General features: G+C 51.0%; 2 protein-coding genes across 4 annotated transcripts in view; both read right to left on the minus strand.

The window, feature by feature from the left end:
• The window catches only part of LOC110197876 (uncharacterized), a 43,141-nt gene extending 21,286 nt beyond the window's left edge, over window positions 1-21,855 (minus strand). The window contains exons 1-5 of the mRNA XM_078146459.1: window positions 21,222-21,855; window positions 17,121-17,209; window positions 16,439-16,565; window positions 15,968-16,054; window positions 11,073-12,138 (exon numbers count right to left, since the gene is read on the minus strand). Coding sequence (XP_078002585.1) covers window positions 11,073-12,138; window positions 15,968-16,054; window positions 16,439-16,565; window positions 17,121-17,209; window positions 21,222-21,237 — 1,385 coding nt within the window. The 5' untranslated portion in view covers window positions 21,238-21,855. The remainder of the gene's footprint in view (window positions 1-11,072; window positions 12,139-15,967; window positions 16,055-16,438; window positions 16,566-17,120; window positions 17,210-21,221) is intronic.
• LOC144454446 (uncharacterized) lies at window positions 199-2,388 on the minus strand. 3 transcript variants are annotated; one of them, XR_013482824.1, is made up of 2 exons: window positions 2,180-2,388; window positions 199-618 (listed from the first exon to the last, which is right to left on the minus strand). XR_013482824.1 is itself a non-coding variant. In XM_078146461.1 (2 exons), the coding sequence occupies exons 1-2, from the start codon at window positions 2,288-2,290 to the stop codon at window positions 464-466; spliced, it is 426 nt and encodes a 141-aa protein (XP_078002587.1). In that variant the 5' UTR covers window positions 2,291-2,375; the 3' UTR covers window positions 199-463. The 3 variants fall into 3 exon arrangements, 1 of the variants encoding a protein (XP_078002587.1); XR_013482825.1 differs by having other exon boundaries at window positions 1,262-2,388; XM_078146461.1 differs by having other exon boundaries at window positions 2,020-2,375.
• Window positions 21,856-23,713: the final 1,858 nt, after the last annotated feature.

Genomic DNA, 23,713 nt, shown 5'->3' on the forward strand with positions numbered 1-23,713 from the left:
CCCTCAGTGGGCAGAGCTAGGGGAGGACACAAGAGTCGTGGGGGGGGCAGGCCTATGCAGTGGGGACCACCCTGTTGTCTCCCTCCCCTCCTCTCCCTCTCCCCCTCCCTCTCCTCTTCCTCTCCTCCTCCTCCTCCACACGCACTGTGCTCTCAGTGAGCGGAGCTGGGGGAGGACACAAAAATCATGGGGGGGGGCAGGCCTGCGCAGTGGTGACCACCCTGTCCTCTCCCTCCCCATCTTCCTCTCCTCTTTTGTCTCCTTAGAGTCACAGGCCTCTGAGATTGGGGAGGCCAAGGCCCTCCTCTTACAGCAAGGAAAACTGAGGCTCAGGCAAGGGAAAGGATGTGTCCAAGGTGGCAAAGTTGGGATTCGAACCCAGGGCCCCAGACTCCAAATCCCCTCCTCACCTCCCCTCCTCGAGCATCTGGACCACCAGGGTTAAGTCGTCCTCAGTGGGGGTTCACTGGGGCCAGTCAATCTCCCCTGCAGTCCCAGGGTCCGAATCCTTGGCCAGGTACTCTGGCCTCGGGGCTTCCTCAGGTGGGGGTCTGCACAAGAAATCACCCTCTGGGGGCCCAGCCTGGAACCCTGGGACAGTCCCTTCCAGGGTGGCTGCTGTAGGCAGAACGAGGGGGGATGTCAGTAATCAATGAATCAACCCACTAACATGTTTTTATTAAGCACCTACTATGTGCACCGGCCCTATACGAAGTGCTTGGGTTACAGAGACAAAAACAACCTGGTCCCTGGTCTCTGAGGTGTCAGGAATCTGGAAAAGGGAGAAGATCTTTAAATACCCAGGAGGGAGGGCTTAGAAAGAGCCTCCAGAGCTTAGAGAATGGAGCGGGCAGGGACAGCCTGTCAGACCTCCCTTGTAGGAAGGTGGCTTTGGTGGCTGAATAGAGGATGGACTAGAGAGGGGGAGACTGAGGCAGGCACTCCCACCCCCAGCAGCTACTCAAACAGTCCTGGCTGAAGGGATGAGGGTCTGCCCCAAGGGGCGGGGGCAGGGAAGGGGTAGAGGAGATGGGGGGGGTCCTACCCCAGGGGTGGCAGCAACAGAGGAGAGGACAGGGGCCAGGGGATGGGGGGAATGGTGGCCGGCAGAAGGGGGTGAGGAGGATCAGGGTCAGAGGAGAAGGGGTGGTCACAGAGGAAGAGGTCATGGAAAAAAACTGCAAAGATCTGGTGACCACTTGGCTGTGTGGTATGAGAGGGAGGGAGGAGTCAGGGACCAGAGATCAAAAAGAGGTGGTACCTCGGACAGCGACAAGGCAGGGCGGAGCCATGCTTAGAGTGCCTACAGGGGCACAGCAGGCTGGTGATGTGACATTGTACCGCTCCAGAGAGAGGGAAGGGCTGAATTGGCAGCTGGGACAGTGTTCTGACCAGAGCAGACGGGGTTTGCATGGGGCAGTGAAAGAAGGCAAAAAGGACGTAAGAGAAGCCTCCAGACTGGAAGCAGGAGACCCAGCAGAGCGCTGAGGGGAGGGAGGGCACTGGGGGCCGCAGCCACACACAGACCGCCAGATCCTATGTCATGGGGCTCCCCATCCACTTCCGAGGGAAGCAACACAGCTGTCTCCTGGTCTAGAAGAAGAGACTAAGGTTCAGAGAGGTTTGGTGGCCAAAGGAGAGGTTCACATTTCCAGGATGACACGAGGAAGAGCCACCGCCCCTGGGGCCTCGGAGCCTCCCATGAGCACAGTGATGGGAGATTTTCCAGATGAGGAGACTGAGGCTCAGAGTGTCCCGGGCAGGAATGAAACCAAGGCCTCTCCTGACTTTCAGGCTAGCTCATCATTCCATCCCATCCTAGGATTCGGATTCCATAAGCGCGCATTAAGGATCTGCTGTGTGCCCGGCCACTGGGAGACCACAGGAGCCCCAATAGCGGGTGACGTCACATCCCCTCCTCTGCCTGAGCCTAGAGTTCCCAGCAACAGATGACACAAGCGGGCCCTACCCGTCTTCTGCCTGCGCCCAAGGGCTCCAGCAGCAGATGACCTTACGTACCCCAGCTTCTCCTCTGCCTGGGGCCCCAGCAAAAGGTGACGTCACGTCCAGGCCCTCGCCCGCTCCCGCAACAAATGACGTCACGTCCCCTCCCTAGGCGCCGAGCGCCAAGCATCCGCAAAAAGAATCGGGGTTCAGAGACGCCCGGGTCCGCACGTACCGGCTCCGAAGGCGCTCCCCCGGGGGCGCGGGGAGCCAGGCACGCAAAGGCCGAAAGGGAACGGGCGTGCGAGCGGCAGCGAGGACGAGGCCAGCGCCAATGCGCGCGCATCCCCAGGCTCCAGGAGCACAGTGCGCCTGCGTCCCGAGTCCCTCCGAAGGTCCACCCTCCCCGGCGGCGGGGGCAGGGCCTTCCCATAGGCTGTCCAATCATAAGCCACATCTGAGCCCTCGCTTGTCTCTTCCTGCGAGCAGGGCGTTCTGTCTCCATGACAGCGTCGGGCGTGGCTCTCCCCCCCTCCTCGCCGGCCAGACGCAAAGGCTGCCCCGGAGGGCAGCTCCCGCCCGCTTGTGCCTGCTAGCCTCTCCCTGGGGCTGAGCGCTTAGAGAGGGCGGCGCCTTGTTGCCGGGGCTGGCCAAGGGCGTGGTTGTTTACTCGGTGGGGAGGCGCGGCTCTCTGGCTTCTCCTTGGGTGTCCCTGAAACGGCCCCCGCGGGACAACCTTCCCCGCCCCCCGAAAGTGGCGGCCCGTTGGAGCGAGAAGACGACCGTGTTTGGGGCGTGAGACGACCTCGAGATCCTGGGAGACTTTGGACACCGCCCCGAGGGTCGATTAAAGGGCCCCGGGGGCTCAGGGTCTGGCACGGGAATGCTGCAGCGACGCGTCCGCTCGAGGAAAACGTGGGAGATGCCCGGGCCGTCTGAGCAAAGCGGATCAAAGGCCGCTGTGGAGCGTTCGGATAGAGAGGGCGGGCACCGCTGCAGGAGGCCGAGGCGATAGACACCCCTCCCCCACCTCTCGGGCCCCCGCTCGTCAGTGGGGAGAAAGGCTTGCAATGCGCCTAGTAAGAAAGCTGGTTAGCTAGGGGAAAGCGCTTAGAGCTCTCCCAGGCTTGCTCGCGCTCTCTCTGTCTCTCTCTCTCTCCCCATTTGAGTCTGAGTGCTTAGGGACCCTCCAGGTTGGGGCCCTCAGCAGGCAGCCACAGCTAAGAAATCCTGCCTCTCTGGGCCCTGAATCTTCACCCTGTCCTGGCCTCGGCTTGGGCACTCACATCCTCTTTTGTGAACTTCCTCAGGCCCTGCTCCATCCCTCCCTGACTCTGGCCCAACTGCCCGGTCCTCAGGGGGCCACAGATGCTTGTAGGCTCTGCCCCCTCTAGCCAAAGGACAAAGGACTCTATACAAAGCCATGGGGAGGGAAGGCCTGATGAGGAGCCCCTGGCAAAAAGAAAGGGTCCTGGGAGGGAGGCACTGCGGGAGGTGAGGTGGCCCTGGCTCCACTCCCCCACCTCCAAGTTCCCCTTAGGCCAGGCTTGGGTCTGGCTGGCTTGGATTTCTGTCTCCAGTGAAGCCTGGGAGAGGCCTGGGGTGAGGGGAGGGGAGATCACACTGAGGTGAGGAGTTTTAAGGGTTGCCAGGAAGAAGCATTTGTGGGGGATGGCCAGCCCCAGGCTAAGGCCATCCTGCTGTCTCGGATGCCCCTGACTGCAAGGATTCCTAGGGCCATCTTTGAGTCTTGCCCTGCTGTGCTCTTTGTGACCCCATCAGCTCCTGTGGGATCAGTGATTATCTCTTGGCATCTCTGCATTACTTCCTCTCCATCCCAACACCATGTCGGCCTTGTCTAGTCTGGACACAAACAGGGGACGCCCCACCACTGAGCCCACCGAAGATGAGATCCTCTCTATGCCCGCAGCACCAACCTCTGGTCTCTTCTTAAGGCCCCCCATGCCTCCTGTCGCCCTCTCCCCAGGACCTATTTCATTCAACAATGGAGGCCATGCAATGCAAACTCCCTCTCCCCCTCCTCCCTCTCTCTCCTCTCCAATGCCACACTTCCATCCTCCCAGCTGCCACTGTCATGTCCTTCGCTCCCATCTCGGAGGAAGACTGGTCCTCTCCTTGCCCACTCCATATGTGCCCCAAAGCCCATCTCCTCCCATCCGCTGTGGGGATTGGACTTTATTCATCCCTCCTTGGTTGTCCCAGTTCAAATCCCACTTTCTACAGAAAGCCTTTGCCAACCCTCTTAATCCTCAGGCCTTCCTTCTGTTAACTGTTTCCTATTCAGCCTGTATAGAGCTCGTTTGGAATACATTTGTTTTGCACATTCTCTCCCCCCATCAGGCGGTGGTCTTGCCTCTCTTTGTATTCCCAGATTAGCACATAGTAAGAGCTTGGCAAATGCCTATTGACGGAACAGGCCTTGTTTTGGCTGACACTGAGCCAGTCCAGAAGCCCACTCTAAAAAGTCCCTCCTTACTCATCTGGTCACCCCAGGATGCCATGACGCCCTCCCGACCTTCTGAACTCACAAGACTTGGAGGCTGCACTGCCTTCACCCGTCACTAGGAGGCGGAGGAGTCACTGGGCTTCCCCAGGAATCTGGGCGCAAAGAGAGAATGTACAGAGCTGAGCGGCCTCTGCAGCCAAAGCCCCAGGTTTTCTCCAAAACGCTTCCCTTATCCATCGTTATGACTCCAGAACAGGAAGCAGCCTCTGCAGCCTTTCTGCATGGCAAATCACTATTGGAAAGACCCCATTTCACCTTCATTCAGCACCCATGGCATGCCAGTGACTGTCCCAGGCACTGGGGGTACGGAGATAAAGAGGAGAGATGACATGTCTAGAACATAACACACAGAATCTAACAGCAACGCTTCTTGATTCTTTGTGCCACCACCCCAGGGTGCTAGGGAGAATCACTCCAGCTTGGGCTCAGGGTCTCCCCAAAAAGGGGGTAGAAGACCCTTGAGGACAACATGCGTCAAGGATGTGGCAGCTCCTTGCTGTCCCCACACCATGTGGCCTGGGTCTTCTACCAGTTTGTTACATGATCACAGCAAGACAATAAGCCTCATTTCACTAACTCACAAGCCACAGCTTTATCCCTCCTCAAACTGTGACATCTCAGCTGAGAACCTTGCCTCCTACTTTACCGGGAGACTGAAGCCATTCTGAGAGCTCTCCTTTATCTCTAAACACTCGGCAGCCTTCTGCCACAATCTCTCACATGAAGAGAGACAGTCTGTCCTTAACAAACATGCCCCAAAACCTTTATCCATCCGTCCTCAATAACTTTCTCCCATAATTCTCCTCCTTTCATGGATAAGCTCTTTGAGAACTTCATCTACAATGATGCCTCCACTTCCTCTCCTCTCACTTTCTTCTTAACCCATTACAGTCTGGCTTCTGACCTCACCATTCCCCCAAAAATGCTCTCTTCAAAGTCATTAGTGGTCTCCTAGTGGCCAAATCCAATGGCCTTTTCCCAATGCTCAGTCTCCTGGACCTCTCTGCAGCCTTGGACACTGTCTTCTCTCTAGGTTTTTGTGATGCCTCTCTCTGCTGGTTCTCCTCCTGCCTCTCTGACTGCTCCTTCTCTGTCTCTTTTGCTGATTGTTCATTCTGGTCATGCCCACTAACAGTGGGTGTCCCCCAAGGCTGTGGTTCCTTCCTCCTGTTCTCTCTGTCTTCTCTTGTGATCTCATCAGCTCCTGTGGTTTCATTTATCATCTCTAGGCAGATGATTCTATGTTCAGGCCTATGTACCCAACACCCGTCTCTCTTTAAACTCTAGGCCAACATCACCAGCTGACTATTAGAGATTTTGTTTGATGTTCTGTTGGCATCTCAAACTCGAACTTTCCAAAAGAGAGATGATTATGGACTCTCCCCATTTCACAACTTCTCTGTTGCTGTTCATGGTACCACCATCCTCCCAGTCCCTCAGGCCCCCACCCTAAGAGTCATCCTGGACTCCTCACAACCTGGAAATCTCTCACCCCCAGATCCAATATGATGCCAAGGCCTGTTGATTTCATCTCTGGTCCATTTCACCTCTGCAGCATGTCTGGTCCATTTCACCTCTGCTGCACCTCTGGTCCATTTCACCTTTGCACTATCTCCCTAAAACCTTTCTTCCCTCATCTAACATGCCACCCCAACCTTCACAGTACCTCATCCGCTCACACCTGGACTATCACTACAGCTGCTGAGGGGTTTGCCTGCCTCAGTTTCTTGCCACTCTAGTCCATCTTCCACTCAGCCTCCAAAGTGACTTTCTACCATGTCACTCTGCTACTCAGTAAATTCCAGCGGCTGCGTATGGCCTCCAGGATCAGATATGAAATGCTCCCTAAGCCCTTTATCCCTCAGCCCCTTCCTCCCTTTCCAGTCTTTTTACACCTTTTTCCGGGTGCATGACCTTCAACCCAGTGACTCTGGCCTCCTGGGTGATCCATGAAGAAGACCCTCCTTATCTTGGCTCCCAGAATCCTCTCTGGCTGTCCTCCAGGCTTTCCCTCCTCCTTCTCCCCTAAGGAAGTCCTGCCTTCTGCAGGAAGCCTTCTTCCTAGCTCACCCAGCCACAAGCACACTCTGCTCTGAGATCATTCCCAATTGATCCAGTCTGGCATACCTTGTTTGTATGTAATTGCTTGCATGTTGTTTTGCTTGTTAAACTGAGCTCCTTTTGCCTTTCTTTGTATCCTTAATTCTTCCTGGAGTGCCTGGTACACAGAAAGCATTTAAACAATAGTTGATTGACTGGAGCTCCTCCTTTTTAAATGTTTTCATTGACATCTATTTTTTTACATCACCTAGTGTCCTCCAGTATTCCTCTCATTCTCCCTCCCAGAGAGCCATCCCACTTAACAAATAGCATTTTTAATGACAAAAGAGGAAAAAATCAGCATAATTAACCAGTACATAAAGTCTGAAAGTGTATACAACATGCAATCCCTGTGAACCTCCAACCTTTGACCCCCTCAAAGGGGTGTGTTAGGGGTGTCCTCTTAAAGCTCTCCTTTCAAGCCACTCTTCTTTGTAGTTTTGAAGCATTTGCTTTCAATTTTTATGGTTATGGTTCTTCCATTGACATGGTTGTTGTCATTGTGTGAGTTGTTTTCTTGGCTCCACAGACTTAACTCTGTATCAATTTATATCCATCCATGAGGCAAACAGGGTTAAATGACTTGCTCAGGGTCACACAGCTAGGAAGTGTCTCAGACCACATTTGAACTCAGGAAGAGGAGTCCTCCTGCCTCCAGGCCCTGCACTCTATCCACTGTACCACCTAGCTGCTTAGAAAACATTTAATGAACTGAATTGAATTATCATGAGAGATATCTATTAACCATTCTAATTTAGGAGTAGGGCCACATGTACCATATTTATACTGGGAAAAGGGGTTCTTTACCCATCCACATTTTTAAAATCTAGGCTTTTAAAATAAAATGTGAGTTGCTTCTGTGGACTGGCCAATGGTCTCTACTTCTATTTCACTTTCACGGTTGGCTTTTTTCAAATTGGGAAACAAGAAGGATATTATTTTGTATGTTTATTATCTGTAATTCTTAACTTTTTCATAAATTTAGTTACTTTCCTCTTATCAGAGCATGAATTTGAGGTCCTGGCATTTTTTTTTAGAGTACTGAGTTTCTTACAAGTATCTACCACATCTGCAAATCTCAGGAGGAAATTTGCATTATGAGACATATATGTCATTACTATCACAAAGAAAAACGGAAATTTCTTATTTTAGCTCAAATACCCTTAGAAGTACTTTGGTGTCAGTAAATAACATGTTTCACCCCTGAAACTGAAGGTACCCTACCCTCTCACCAAAAGCATTACAAGATTTTACAAAGAGACTTCTTTCTCATGGCTTTTTAGGGGAAAAGTCAAGCTGATTTTTTGTTTTGTTTTTTTGCTTTTTGGTGAGGCAATTGGGGTTAAGTGACTTGCCCAGGGTCACACAGCTAGTAAGTGTCAAGTGTCTGAGGCTGAATTTGAACTCAGGCCCTCCTGACTCCAAGGCCAGAGCTCTATCCACTGTGCCACCTAGCTGCCCCAAAAGGCAAGCTGATTCTTGATTGCCCTTGTATAACTTGAAAATCTGTGTAAGTGATTCACTCACATTCTTTGATATGAGTAACTCTGATGCATGCAATTTGCACAAATAGTATAAGGGACCAACTACATCACCAATGCCCAGAGGCCTGCATTACACTAATTAAGCCCCACTGGCGCAGAGCCCATCAAACTCTCCTGTGTTAAATAGTCTTCTTTAAAATAATCTGTTATGTTGACATATCCTCTGGCCGGGATGTTGCCACCAAGAAGTCTGAAAAGTGACCAATCTTCTCTAACACCATTTCTTTCCAAGCCACACAACTGACTCTTCTCAGGACTTCCTCCACTGGGTCATAGAAACATCTTCATGCTGCAAGCTCCCTCCAGCCCCACACTGTTTCTCATCCTAGAAGCACCCTCTGTCCTGTGGCCTCTCCCTCTGATTGTCTGGCTCTTCGAAGTACCTCCACTTTAAGGAGAAGGCCTAGGCCTGCCGTGTCTTCATTCCTCTCTAGAATGCACTCCTGACTCATCTGCACAGCACTCTTCTCCTAAGTCCCCTTGCCTGGCATTTTTACCACCATCCCTCCTTTCCAGCTCTTTGTTATGTGTTTGCTTCCTCCACTCAAATGTAAGTTTCCTGAGGGCAGGGTCTGTCTTCTTTTCTGTATTTGGATTCCCAGTGTTTAGGATGGTAACTGGTACAAATAAGTACAAGCTGACTTACAGACTGGACTTGATCAGTCAGCAATATATTATATCCTTACAGTCAAATGAGCACCTTTATTTACATCTGCTGCTCTGGCCACTCGTAAGGTAGAATGGGAAGGTTTTGATTTCTGAATTAATAGATCACAAGGATCTTCTGACATAAGCACAATTCTCCTCTCCACAAAACTGTCTCCAAGTGGGGGTCCCTCTGCACAATCCACTGAGCACATGTAGACCTTATCGATCACTACAGGCAGCAACCAATCCTTTATTGAATGAAGTTCCTGACATTTAGCAATTCCTTAAGGAACCTAAGGCTTCAAGCACTACTTCAGTGTCACAGACAAGGCTTCTGAAAGGGTCTGGTTTTGTTTCTTAAGAGCATGTGATCTTATTGGGGAATATATCTTGTTTTGCCAACAAATTCTGTGTAGAAACTCTCAGAAAGTCTGTTTGAAATTTCATGCCATCTGCAGCTAAATCACTTGTATGAACAGTAAGCATTCCATCAAAAACTGGTTCAGGTGGACGGCATACAACACCACTAGAATGGGTCAACATGGCTTGTTAATATGGCCAGATGAAAAGCAAAGTTGGTTGGAGAAAGATACCTGAGGTTTTCCTTGCACCAGTGCTTCATGGAACAGCATGCAGGGTGTTGGCCCCAATGAGCAGTGGGACACGTCCTCTGGTCCAAGGCACAGAACCACTCACTGGAGGGCCTACCTGGGCAGCTGTCATGTCACTGGTAGCATAATGGGGTCAGGGAACACAGACATTGGCAAAAGGGGGTTTTCTAAAGATTAACCAGGAAGACCTACTAATGCCATGGAAGGCGGCATTAAAGGTAGGCTGCATCCAAAAGATTTCAAGGGAGTTTCAGTTGATTCTCACTAAAACTGGGTGCAGTGAAACCTTAAATGTCCCAGAGTTGCATAACAGGAAACAGGCCTGGGAGAGTGGGGCCATAGCCTTCTCTGGCTACTCAGAGTATTTACACTTATGAATCCCAGTGACAAATATGATCTTCACATTTACGTTTTTCCCTTTGTGTTTCTCCATTTATGGTACTTCAAATGGCTCTGCATTTTTCATTCAAACTAGTTTTAACTGTTCTAGTGGACTTTCTCTTAAAACTGGCTAAGCATTTATCTCTCAAGGAGGGAAATTATTTCATTTTTTAAAATTTGATAAAAAAATTTAAGATAGTTCAATTTGAATTTAATTACTGAAAACTTCACACAAGAGTCTATAATGACTTCTTAGTTATTTCCATTTTTTTTAAGTTGCAGGGTTGTTTTTTTTAAAACAAGACTACACTGTACTTGCCCAAATAAATGTTGAGAAATACAGCATGTATTATGCTATCTTGACCTTCCACACAAAGGCTGTATCATTTCAAGTTTACATGCTTCACTTTGAATGCAGGGAGCAGATGCACAGTGACCCAAGCAGACACCTCATCTGTCACACTGACCGATGGTTGGCAATGATGCCTCAAAGTCCAACATGAAGCACTGATGTGTGACCTTGAATAATTGTACTCCATTGAATCTCATCTTCTCTGACTATTCATATTTTGTCTTCATGGAAGAGAGGACAGGGACAGAACAGTGATGTCACTGTCATAGGAGCTCCCAAGGAGGAATCCCCTCTACCAAGGCCTGCCAGCATCTTCTGGGTAACTCAACATCTTGGGGAAGTGACTTGTCCAGGATACTGCAGCCAGTCTGTGTCAGAGGTGGGGCTTCAACCCGTGTCCTTCTGGTGCCAAGGCCAGCTCTCTATACTCTACATATGCCATGCTGTTTTCATGGAAGAAAGTGGGTTATTTATGTGGGACTTGTATAGCTAAACATTTTGGCCACTGATTTGTTCTTCCTCAGAAAGGGTCTTCTGCCCCAGAGTTTGGAAATTCTGCCTAAGTGAAGGTTTTCTCATACATGTTAATAAGAAATCTCTCCAGTGTTGATCCTCTGGTGTCTACTATGAATAATAATTGTCACAAAATGCTTTAAGATGTTCACTTTATACATATGGCCTCACTTGGCTCTCAAAACAACCCTTGTGAGGTATTATAATTATTCATATTTTATACATGAAAAAATTGAAGCTCAGTAACTTGTCCATGGTCACACTGCTAATAAATGTCTATGGTGAGATTCAACTCCAGGTATTCTTGACTAGAAGCCCAGCACTCTCTTCCCTACATGATGTCTTTGCAATGAGCTGTGAAAGTGTTTTCCATCTTCATTTCCATGGTTTCTCACAAATACAACTACTTGGATGGACAATAAGATCTCAGTGGTTACTGCAGGCTTTCCCACTCATTACATTGATAAGATTTCTCTCCATGAATCCTTTGATGTTTAATAAGGTTTGAGCGATGGCTGAAGGCATTCCCACATTCGTTACATTTGTAAGGTTTCTCGCCAGTGTGAATCCTCTGATGTGCAATAAGGTTTGAGCTATGACTGAAGGCTTTCTCACACTCATTACATTTGTAAGGTTTCTCTCCAGTGTGAATCCTCTGGTGTACAATAAGGTGCGAGCTATGACTGAAGACTTTCCCACATTCATTACATTTATAGGGCTTCTCTCCAGTGTGAATCCTTTGGTGATTAGTAAGATGTGAATGATGACTGAACTCTTTCTCACATATGTTACATTTATAAGGTTTCTCTCCAGTATGAATCCTCTGATGTTTAATAAAACTGGAGCACTGACTGAACCCTTTCCCACATTCACTACACTTATAAGGTTTCTCTCCAGTGTGAATTCTCTGGTGATTAATAAGGTGTGAGCGATGACTGAATTCTTTACCACATTCATCACATTTATAAGGCTTCTCTCCAGTATGAATCCTTTGATGTTGAATAAGGCTGGAGCACTGACTGAAGGCTTTCCCACATTCATTACATTGATAAGGTTTCTCTCCAGTGTGAATCCTCTGATGTTTCACCAGGTGTGAGTGGTGATGGAAGGCTTTCCCACATTCATTACATTGATAAGGCTTCTCTCTATTATGAGTTCTCTGATGTTTAATAAGATTTGAACGATCACTAAAGGCATTGCCCCATTCTTTACATTCATATTTGTGAATTCTATGATGAATAATAAGGTTTGCATGCTTCTTGTACATTTTCCCACATTCATTACACTTATGAGTTTTCTCTCCTGTATGAATCTGTTGATGTTTCCAGATTTGCTTCACATGTCTTTTCTTGTTCCCCAGTTGCTTCTTCATTGGATTCTCACATTCCGCTGTTTCTTTCAAAATGCAGCACCAAAGACTGCACCTTTGGAGTCTTTCTACTGTCACCTTCTGGGATGCTTCTTCAGCAGTGCCCTGCTTTGAAGTTGCTTCCTTGGTCTCAGACTGAGACTCTGAGTCTGAAAAAAATAAGATAAAATGTAAGTATTTTGTAAGTTCTCTATTGTAAGAGAATGGAAACTGCTGAATGAAGTAATGCAGCTGGATGTGAATAGGTAGCTCTCAAAAGAAGGGATGCAAGCTCTGCACCAACTACATGGAAGCCTGAGAGAAATGCCAATGATAACAATTAACACCCCTCAGATTGGCAAAGACACTAACATGACAATCAGCCATTAATAGAGGGGCCATGGGAGGACGGGCACAGTGATGCCATATAGGTAAAGGTGTGAACTGGTCCAGCCATTCTGAAAATCGTTTGGAACCTTAAGGTCCTCAAGTCCCTAAAATGGGCAAGGTTTCCCAGGGAAGGACCCACATCGACTCTGATAACTGAAAACAGATCTTTTTGTTAAAGCAACCCACTGGAAACCAAACAAGTACCCATCAATAAGAGGGTAGCCAAACAGAGAATGGGATATGGACAAAATGGGAGTATTATTGCACCATAAGAAATGAGTCAGGGCAGCTAGGTGGCCAAATGGATAGAGCTCTGGCCTTGGAGTCAGGAGCACCTGTGTGACTTTGGGCAAGTCACTTAATCCCAATTGCCTCACACACACACAAAAAAGAAATGAGTCACATAAGAGACTTGAAAAAATAGGGAAACACTTGCATGAATTGGGGCAGTGTTATGAGAAGAACCAGGGGGTCAACTGAGGCAGTGACCAGAGCAGCCATGAAAGTAGAAACAACTGGAAAGACAGAACTGGGACCAAAGCACAGCCCCTCATGGCTCTCCAAGCCTAAAGCTTGTCCACACCTTACAACCCTTCAAAGAGAGGGGAGGGATAGCAGGTACATCCTCAAGCATCACCAAAAGGTGGATTTGTTCTGCTTAATTGCTCTTTTGTTACAAAGAAGGGCTTCGCCGGGGGGAGGAAAAAAAGCAGCAATAAAACCTTTTTAATGAGCAGAAAGGGCAGGACACACATGTTCTTACTCCCTTGTTAGCCTAACAGAGATGTGTCACAAAAACTCATGGTTTCTTATGCAACCCTCCTCACTGTTCTCAAATCTTGACATGTTTGGAAATTTATAACAGGTGAGGAAAGGATCAATCCTGCCAAACTTGTCACATTTCATTTTGGGACAGGGTCACTAAACTAAGAGATGAGAGGAAAGATGGAGTTATGGTTTACTTCCATTAGAGCCAAGCATTTGATAAAATCTCTCACGCTGCTCTTGTGGAAAAGAGCACCTTGGGAAGTGGCGGCTAAGTGACTGATTCAGTGTCAGGAGGTCTCCAAGGGAGTACCTTGGGTATCTATGCTGGGCCGTAGGCTATTAAGCATGCTTAGCAATGATTTGAATAAAGGCATAATTGGCATACTCATCATACAGGCAAATAACACTGGAAGGGAGGAAGAGCTAACTTCCTGGATAGAAGAATCAGAAACCAAGAGAATATTAATGGGCGAGGATACTGGTATGTACACAGTACATATATACACAGTGGTCTCCAAGACCCTAAAGGGGGATCCTTAGAGTCAAAAAGAATTTCATACTAATACTAAGATGTCATTTGCCTATTAAAATACTCCTCCCTGTTCCTGTATGTCTAAGGGAGGGTTTTCTTCACATATATTAACCAAAACAATATATTGCAACAGATTGAATGCAGAAGCAGATAGGAAAATCCAACTGTCTTATTAAAAAGCTTTGCAAAAATACATAAAATAATGCTATTTTTCTCACTCATCTTCTTTTGTTTGGTGACATATAGTTATTTTTAAATGTTATTTACACTAATGTGTAGTGGGTTTATTTTTATTTTTTAATAGATTAATGTTCTTAAAATTTATCCATTTTAATTGCCATCAAGGTAAATGTCAAGAGATATAAGCCCCACAAACAAAACCTTTTGAGAGTCCTCAATAATTGTTGAGACCAAAAAGGTTGAGAAACACTGGGCTTGAGCACTGCACTAAACTGAGTAAGACAGATTTGAATAGGGGAAAATGAAAAGATTTACACTTGAGTTCAAAAAACCACTATCCCCAGTCCAAGGCAAGAGAGGTCTGGCCAGGCAGCATCTGCCTGAAAATGAGAGGCTTTCAGAGGACGGGCTGACCCAAGATGAGTGAATCATGGGATGTGGAGTTGAGCAACATTAAGAACAAGGAATAAGGAAGAGACAATGTCTATCCCTTGCCCTGGTCAGACGATGGAAGTCGACAAGCCAAAGGAGGTTCAAGGGGGGGGCAACCAGGATGTTACTAAGGCCTGACTATACCACTTCTGAAGCATCTCTGTTCAATATCATCTCTGCAGCACCTCTGGTCCATTTCACCTCTGCAGCACCTCTGGTCCGTTTCACCTCTGCAGCACCTCTGGTCCGTTTCATCTCAGCAGCATCTCTGGTCCATTTCACCTCTGCAGCACCTCTGGTCACCTTCACCTATACGTCCCATTCTCTTCTCTGACACCACTCCCACCCTGATGCAGATCTCGTCACTTCACGCCTGGCCCTGATGCAATAGCTGCTGGGGAGTCTGCCTGCCTCAAGTCTCTCCCCACTCCAATCCATCCTCCAGTCAACCACTAAAATGATTTTCCTAAAGCTCAGGGCCAACATTCCCTTTCCCAAACTCCAATGGCTCCTCAGCACATGCTCCTCGATCCACCTCCTGGCTCTGGGCATTTTCTCTGGTTGTCTCCCATACATGGAATGCTCTTCTTCCTGGCTTTCTTCAAGTCTCAACTAAAATCCTACTTCTTTCCCTAAACCTTCTTAATTCTAGTGCCTTCCCTTTGTCAATTATCTCCTATTTATCCTCGATAGAGCTTGTTTGTGGCCTCCGCCATTAGACTGTGAGCTCCCTGAGGGAAAGGACTGTCTTTGGCCTCTTTTTGTATCTCCAGCACTTAGCTCAATGTGTGATACTGATTGACTGACTGATGTTGAAGTGCTAAGTAGCAGGGCAGAGGAAACACCTCAGATTTGGAGTCAGGGGCCTGGGTTTGAATCCCCACTCTGCATTGAGTGCCCAATCTCCCTTCTTGGACTATTCCCAAATCTGCCCAAATGAGGGGTTGGACAAGATGACTTTTTAACTCTACCCTCTGGTGATAAAAATCCTTTGAGGACCAGCTCCTCAGGGACTGCACACATTCAGTCCCTGAGGGGACATGATATATTGGGATACCTCTGGAAGGCCAGGCTTGCTCTTCTGGCTCCATTGAGGGCAGAACCAGAAGCTGGGCCAGGGAGGGGAGTGGCAGAGGCCCTCAGAATTCATGTCCAGAGATGTGCCCTGAACAGGAGAGCTGTCCCCATCAGCATTCGGGGAAGCCATGGCCTCAGGGCCAGAGGAGACCTGAGAGAGATCTCTCTAGACTCAGGAGGCATCCTCACTAGATCTGTAGCACAGGAAAGGAGGGGTGCATGGCACAGGGGAGAAGGGGACAGCATGCAGGAGCGGGGTGGCACCAGGAGGAAGGAGGACACAGGGACAGCAGAAAGAGCAGGCAGGGAAAGGTCACAGGCACTGGTCATGCCTGGGCAGGGCAGGGGCTTGAAGACCAACATGAGGTTGGGAGGAGCCAGCAGATTGAGAGATGGACCCACAGATAGAGGAGAGAGTAGAGAATCCTGGGTCCTAGAGCTGAACTCTGCAGAGATCACAGGCTGAGCTCCACTAGTGACCACCTCTGACAGACAGTGCAACACCTGAGGCCTGAGGCCAGGGTGTTTGCCAGGGCATCAGGACAGACACCGAGGTCCCCAAGAATGTGAGCGGGTGGAGAATGAGGCCATGAGCTCAGGGACAAAGGACAGGGAATGACCTGGAGGATGGTGGGGATGTGCTTGGAGGAGGTCGCCATCCCCTTGCTCCAGCCAAGAGATCATGTCCGGTTTGGAAACAGGCAGCCCTGTGATATAGAGAGGGGAGAATCCTCAACGCATGCTGGAGAGCGAGCTGAGCTCAGGCCCGACCCCTCCACAGGACAGCCCCTTGCTGGACACTGCCTGGCCCCAGGACAGCTGTAAGAGGGGACAGACCCCTCTTACAAGTCACAGGTCCTGAGCCTCATCCAAGTTTCCCATTCTATGGATGAAGAAACTAAGACCCAGAGAAGGGAATGAATTCAATGAAGGCTATCAAGAGCCCAGGGGGCTTGACTGACCTCCCCTACGGCTTTGACCTTTCAGTTCCCAGAGACTCCAACCCTGTCTCCCTCCTTCTCTCTATCCCCTCCCTCCCGGCAGATACCGAATTATGGGTTGGGGGGGAGATGTAGGGGAAGCCACCTTACCCAGGGAGACCAGGTTCCGGTAGGTCTCCAGCATCACTTCCCGGTACAGCTGCCTCTGAGAGGGACCAAGTCGCCCCCACTCCTCAGGAGTGAAGTCCACCGCCACGTCCCTGAAAGTCACAGGCTCCTGAAACACGAAGCACACGTCTGCTGGCCCCAGAACAGAAGGATGGAGGACCCCAGGGGACCTGGACAGGGCCCGGTGGGCTGGGGACCCAGGGCTTTTACCAAGGGTCTCCAGGGGAGGGGAGTAGGGTCCAGATGCAGGACACACCACAGTCTCTGCCTTGAGGGGCTGACTGTCATCTTGGGGAAGGGGAGACTCGGCTGTGGCAAAGACCAGACCAGGCCGGATACAAAGAAGACTGGCCTAGGGGTCAGAAAAAAAGACACGGCCCACCAGCATCTCATTGGCAAGGGGTGAGGGGGAAGGGAGCGACCCTGGCTACTGTGAACCGCCCCAGATGAGCAGCAGCTGAGGGAGCCTGGAGGCAGCCCCCACTCAGGAAGCAGGGGATGGACAAGGAGGGGACAGCAGGGAGCCATAGGGCCTGTCTCCCAAGGTGTCCATCACCTTCCAGGGGAGCCCAGTATCCCCAGGGAGCAGGAGGGACAGCAAGGGCCACTGCAGGCACAAGGAGGGGGCCCTGAGACCTGGCAATGTTTCAGGAAGGAAGCTCACCTTGGAAGTGTCCACTGGGGATCCCATGGGGGCCATGCCTAAGTCCTCGCCTGGAGTCTGGGTGCAGGCTATCCCCTCAGAGGACAGAGCTGGGCAGGACAAAGAGACCATGAGGGAGAACAGCCACAGACCCACCTGGCCCCACCCATCACCCCCCAACCCTCTGGAGCCCCTCCAAGGACCTGAGCTCAATAACTCCAAGGAGGGAGCAGGGAGCAGAACAGATGTGGACAAGATGTCCCAGGATGGGCAGGGAGAGACCCTGGAGTCACTGAATACCGACAGAGGAATGATCAGGAGGCTAAAGACTCATTTCCACAGCCAGTAGGTAACACTGTGTGGGCCAACAAAGTAGTCATTTTGCAGCTGAGGAAACTAAGGCTCAGAATGAGTAAATGACAGCCCTAGATCACAGAGCCAGCAGGTGTTGTAGGAGCCATTACTCTGAGACCGAGGCCCCAGTTGGGAGTGGGAGGCAGGAAGGAGAGTCAGGGCACCAGACCCAGGGGAGTCCCCTGATCCCCAGAGCCCATGATCCTCTACCCCTTGGGCCATTAGGTGGCTTCTCCCCATCCCCCGCCCTTCCCATCCTGTCCTTTCACCTCCCCAGGCTCAGGCTGGCTAGTGCTACCCAGACCCCAACCCAAGGTCAAGGTGCAGCTCACAGATGCCATGGAAAAAACCGTTCCCTTCCTCTGCCTCCAGCCTTACTGTCCTGTTCTTATGGGGGTTGGATAGTGACCCCCCCCAACCCATCCCCCTTCCCAGGAGGTAAGTAGAGTCAAGGGCCCTTGGCCCCTCATTGGCTGGGGATGCACCCTCTCACCTTGCTTAGATGAGCAGAAGTCACTAGCTCTGATTCTTCCTATAAGGGGGTGGAGGCCCTCCTGGCTGTTTCACCAACAAAACGCTCCACCTCTCACTCCGGGAATTTCCTTTGGCCGTCCCTCATGCCTGAAATGCTCTCCACCACTTTCCTGTATCTACTGACTTCCTGCTTCCTCCAAGTCCCAACTGAGATCCTACCTTCTGTTGGAAGCCTCCCCCACCCCTCTTAAGCCCAGTGCCTTCCCTCTGCTATTATCTCCTTCTTATCCTGGATAGAGCTTGCCTGGTATACCTGTTTTACTTGTTGTCTTCCCTATTGGAATGTGAGCTCTTTGGGGGCAGGGACTGTCTTCTCCCTCTTTTTAAATCCCCACGGCTTTATACAGTGCCTGGCACATAATAGGGGCTTAACTATTTATTGACTTAATGACTGACTGAAAGTATTATCTTATCCTCACAGCATCCTTCAAGGTAGGTACCATTATTATCCCTATGTTACAGATGAGAAAACTAAGGCAGACAGAAAATCAGAGATTTGCCCAGGGTTGCCCAGCTAGCTAGGCAGAATTACAGCTCAGATCTTCCTGATTCCTGGCCTAGTGCTCCATCCACTGCACTACCAGCTGTCTCAAAGCCAGGAATCTTTGGCCGGGGGGACCTACCACATGGTGATGCCTGAGGCCATGGTGGCTGAGCAGATGGTCAGGAAAAATTGTTTTGCCTGTTTTTGTATCCCCAGTGCAGTGCCTGGCACATAGAAGGCACTTAATAAATGTATACGGATTGACTGACATGAAGCATTTTGTATTTGCTCCCAGAGGCAACAGGAAGCCACTGAAGGTTATTTGGGGGGGAGGTGTTAAAGAGAGGAGGCATGGTCACATTTTCACTTTAAGAAAATCCCTCCGGTCATTGAATGGAGGATGGACTGGAGTGGGGAGAGACTAGAGGCAGGTAGTGCCCCCAGCAACTATTGCAATAGCCCAGGTATGAGGTGATGAAGGGCCTGTGCCTGGGTGGGGGCAGTGTCAGAGGAGAGAAAGGGGAGTATTGGAGAGATGCTGCCCAGGCGAAATGGACCAGAGACAGTGTAGAGGTGAAATCAACCAGAGATGCTGCAGAGGTGAAATCGACAGGCCTTGACATCATATTGGATCTGGGGGGTGAGAGAGTGAAGAGTCCAGGATGACTCCTAGGTTGAGAACCTGAAGAACTGGATTGGGGTACCCTGTACAGTTAGAAGGGGGGAGTTAGGGGGAGAGATAATGGGTTCTAATTTGGACATGTTAAGTTTAAGTTCTCTACTGGACATCCAGTTTGAGATGTCTGAAAGGCAGTTGAAGATTCTAGATCAGCAAGGAGTTTGAGACAGAAGAAGTAAATCTGAGAATCAGCATAGAGATGGTAATTTTAATCCATGGGAGCCAATGAGGTAGGTCATCAAGTGAAGTAGTATGGAGAAAGAAGGGAAAAGGGACACCTATGGTTAGAGGACATGGTCTGGAGGAAGATCCAGCAAAGAAGACCCAGAAGTGCTCCAAGAGGAAGGGGGAGAACCAAGAGAGAGTGGGTGCTCTGAAAACCTAGAGAGAAGAGAGTATTCAGGAGGAGAGAGTGATCACTGGTGTCTAACACTACAGAGATGCCCAGGAGACTGAGGACTAAGAAAAGGCCATTGGATTTGGCCACTAAGACACCGCTGGTCACTTTGGAGAGAGCAGTTTGGATGGAATGGTGAAGTCAGACTGTAAGTGATTAGAAAGAGAGAGGAGAGACCATTGCAGTAATTTGAGGAGGGCGGAAGAGACACAGAAAGATAGTTAGTAGAGACAGGAGGGTCAAGAGTGGGTTTTTTCAGGATGGAAGAGACACGGGCATGTTTGCAGGCTGAGAGAGGGAGAGATTATCGATAAATGAGAGAGGGGGGTGACAGAGTGAACAATCTGTTGGAGGAGACGGGATGGAAGGGGCTCACTTGAGGAGGTGGAGGGGTCAGCCTCAGGCAGGGGTCAGCCCCACCTCATTATGGGAAGAGAGGGGCAGAAGGCACCTGGATGATGGGAGGGGAGGAAGAGGGGAGGAGAAGGAGCTCACAGTGAATGTCCTCGATTTTTTCTGTAAAATAGGAGGCAGGGTCTGAGCTGTGAGAGTTGGGGGGGTGGGGTGGAAAAGCTATGGGAGGTTTGAGGAGGCTTGAGAAGGTTTGGGAGAGGGCGATGATGAGGGAGGGAGCAGTAAGGGCCCAGTTGGGGGGGGAGGGGTCAGAGCTGGTTTTCTCCACCTTCATTCACCATCATGAGTATATGTGTGAAGGAGGTCAGTGGTGGGAGTGAGTCAAGGCTGAGGCTTGGGGGGCATGGGGGGATACGACAAGAGATTGAAGGATTCACGAGAGGAGGACAGTGTAAAACTGATCTGGTTTCCCAATGGGTCCAGATGGGGAGAAGAAAAGGGGGTGGCTGGTGCAGGGGAGAAGGCTGAGGGGTCAGGGAGGGTAGGGTTATGTAGGGGAGCCAGAGGGAGAGGAGACAAGACAATAGATCGGGGTTGGATAAGGGGATTCCAGAATTCTAGATCACAGAGGTGAGTAACCACAGAGGTGCTACGTTGGTGGGGGATGCCAAGATCCAGGGTGTGGCCATCTTTGTGTGTGGCTGAGGGGAGTGGAGGTGAGCAGGGTGAGGAATTGAGTGGTTTGGGTGTCTGAAGGAGAGTCAGTGTCTATTTGGAAGTCCCTGGTTAGTAGGGCAGGAGCTGGGGGTGAAGTCTGTGAGCTGGTACCGAGCTCCCGGAGGGAGGAAGGGGCACATCCCATGTGACCCTGGCCTCTGACTGAGTGTAGGTGTGACCAGCACGGACCTCGGAGGAGGCGAGGTCACTGAGTGGTGAGGAAGGGGAGAAGCCAAAAGTGACTCTGGGGAGCAGGGAGGGTTCCAGTTCCCTCGCCAAGGGAAGGGGCAGCCATGACTGAAGAGGGCAGCACAGAAGGCTGTTCCCTCCCCTTCTCTGGTCTCTAGTGGAAACCCCAACATCCCACCCCAACCTAGGTATGCTGGAGAGCAGGAGGGAAGATCTTGCTCTACACATCTCCAGCCCTTCACCCCACACTTGGCCCCCGATAAATGCTGAAAACCTGCTTCTCCATTCCACTCCACAATTTGTCATAGCTCAGAGCCCTTCATTTTATAGATGGAGAAACTGAGGCTCAGGCAAAGGAAAGAACATGCCTTAAAGATCAAACCCAGGGCCCCTGACTCCAAATCCCCTCCTTACCTCCTTCCTCAAGCATCCAGGCCAGCAGGGCTAAGCTGTCCTCAGTGGGGGTTCACTAGGGCCAGCCAATCTCCCCTGCAGTCTCAGGGTCCAAGTCCTCCACTGGGTCCTCTGGCCTCAGAGCTTCCTCAGGTAGACAGAGGTCAGGCCTGCTGCCTTCAGGGGTCCGCACAGGAAGTCACCCTCCAGGGCCCCAGCCTGAGGCCTTGCTGACCGTCCCTTCAAGGGTGGCTGCTGTGGGTAGGAGGGGGACGTCAGCAGGAGGGAGCCGAGGCCTCCCTTCCACAGCTCAGCCACAGGAATCCATGACATGGGACCCTCCGGGGATATATGGGAGCCAGAGACCCCAACTGACTGCAGAACCGACCCCTCCCAGATCAGTCTCCTGGGCCAGAAGAGGAGCCTGAGGTTCAAGAGGACCCCTGCCCAAGATCAGCCAGCAGCCAAAGGAGAGGCTCGAATTCCTGGGGCTGTGGAAGGGGTCCTCTGAGCTTCCAAGAGCCCACTGACTGAGGACTGTCTCCATTGTCCACATGAGAAGACTGAGGCTCACAAAAAACATGGGCCTCCCCTGACTTTGAGGCCAGCTCATCATTCTATACCATCGTAGGACTCAACAGGCACATATTAGGCACCTGCTGTGTGCCCAACTATTGGAGACCACAGGAGACCCAGCTCCTCTTCTTCCTGGGGCCCCAGCAACAGGTGACGTCACTATCCCCGCCCTTCCTCCGTCCCTCCTCCTCTCCGCCTCTGCCTAGAGACCCCAGTAACAGATGACATCACCAGGCCCGCAGCTCCTTTGTGGTCCGGAAGACCAGCCCTTGTGACGTCACTAGCTCCGCCCTTTCCCTGCCTCTGGCGCAGTGGAAGGAACATACCGCCTGCGAAGGCGTTTCCCTGGGGGCGCGGGAAAACAGACACCGGCAGAAGCATCGAGGCCAAGAGGGCGGAGAAGGGTTGCAATGGTGGACGGAACTACGCGCGCATTCCGAGCCTCGGGTGACACAGTGCGCCTGCGTCCCAGCAACCTTCGACTACACTTCCCAGCATCCCCCCTGAGATTGCCTTCCGCTCCTTCGGCCCGCCCCCTGCGTGCCTACTGCGCATGTTCATGACCAAGGGCGGTGAAACCGGACTCGTCTGCTCCAGCTTTCCACCGGGGAGGGCGAGCGTTCTGTCTCCATGACAACCGCGGGAGCGACTCCTCCCTCCTCCTCCCCAGCCCCGTCCCAGCGCCTGACGCCCGCCAGCGGGCAGAGCACCCGTGGGACCCATGTGCCAGATGCTGCGCTCAGCTCTACGGGCACCCAATCACAGGAAGGGAGCGGTCGGGGTCATGGCGCCCACCTACCCGGCTTCCAGGAAGGGACCAATGATCCCCGGGCTCCACCCAGGGCCGTCCCCTTCGGTTTGGGGGAGCTATGCGGCCCCTCCTCCCAGAGGCGCCTAGACCCTGCCTCAGGGTCCTCAGTCCTCCGGCTCCCCTTCCCCCAGAAGAGCGTCGGCCGCTCCCCCTCCTCCCTCCATCTCCTTCCCCGGCCCTGGCCCGCCTCACAGCCCCCCCTCTCGTCTCCCTCCCGCCTCCTTTCCTCTCATCCTGCTGTCTCTGTCACTCCCCGTCTCTGTGTCTCTGCCTCCTCTCTTCATTTCTCTGTCTCCCTCTCACTCTCTCCCTTCCCTCCTTCTCTCTCTATCACCCCTCCCTCTCTGCTTCTTTCCATGTCTCTCTCCGTTTCTGTCTTTGCCCTTTTCTTCCCTCCCTCTCTCTCTCCTCTCTCTGTCTCTCCCTATCTCTTCCTCTCCCCATCTCCTTCCTCTCTTCATGTCTCTCTCCCCCTCCCCTCTCTTTGTCTCTCCTCTCCCCCTCCCTCTTTTCTCCCTGTCTCTCCATCTCTATGTGCTTCCCTCTTTTTCCCCTTCTCCCTTTTATCCAGATACGTTCCTTATGGAACGACTTGACTTTTTCCCGTAATTTAATTGATGCAACCAGGTGTGCTTGGACTTGAAAAAAGAAAGCGAGTTCTCTCAGAGCCAGAAAGAGATTGGAAGGGTGTGGAAAGAGAGAGGAAGGGGTAGGAACCTTCAAACGCAAGCTAGAAAGACCATCCCAGGGGGAACTGCAGGGCAGGGGCAGGGGCTTGGCGCAGTCTAGGGGAGGAGTGATGGCGTGTGAGGGGACACCAGGGGAGAGAGATGAGATCAGTTGTGGAATTTAAAATGACAGAATTTGGCACCTGATGAATTGAGTGAGAACCCTGAGGCACAGTCCGACAGCTAGACACTGTGCTAAGGGAATACAAGGAATTGTTGTTTGTCCTTCATTCTCCAAGAGGACCATGACATCAGTAAGATGATGCCATGACATGCAAGTGAATTGGATTGCAGTGAGGAGGGCTGTGCAGAGTCACGAGCCTCACCTACTCTAGAGCTGATGGGGTTGGAGTTGCTGGGAACTTGGAAATGTCAGGGTGCAGGAGAGTCCACCTGGA

Source organism: Phascolarctos cinereus, unplaced genomic scaffold (assembly GCF_003287225.1).
Source record: "Phascolarctos cinereus isolate Bilbo 61053 unplaced genomic scaffold, phaCin_HiC Scaffold_726;HRSCAF=1367, whole genome shotgun sequence".
Taxonomy (NCBI): Eukaryota; Metazoa; Chordata; class Mammalia; order Diprotodontia; family Phascolarctidae; genus Phascolarctos; species Phascolarctos cinereus.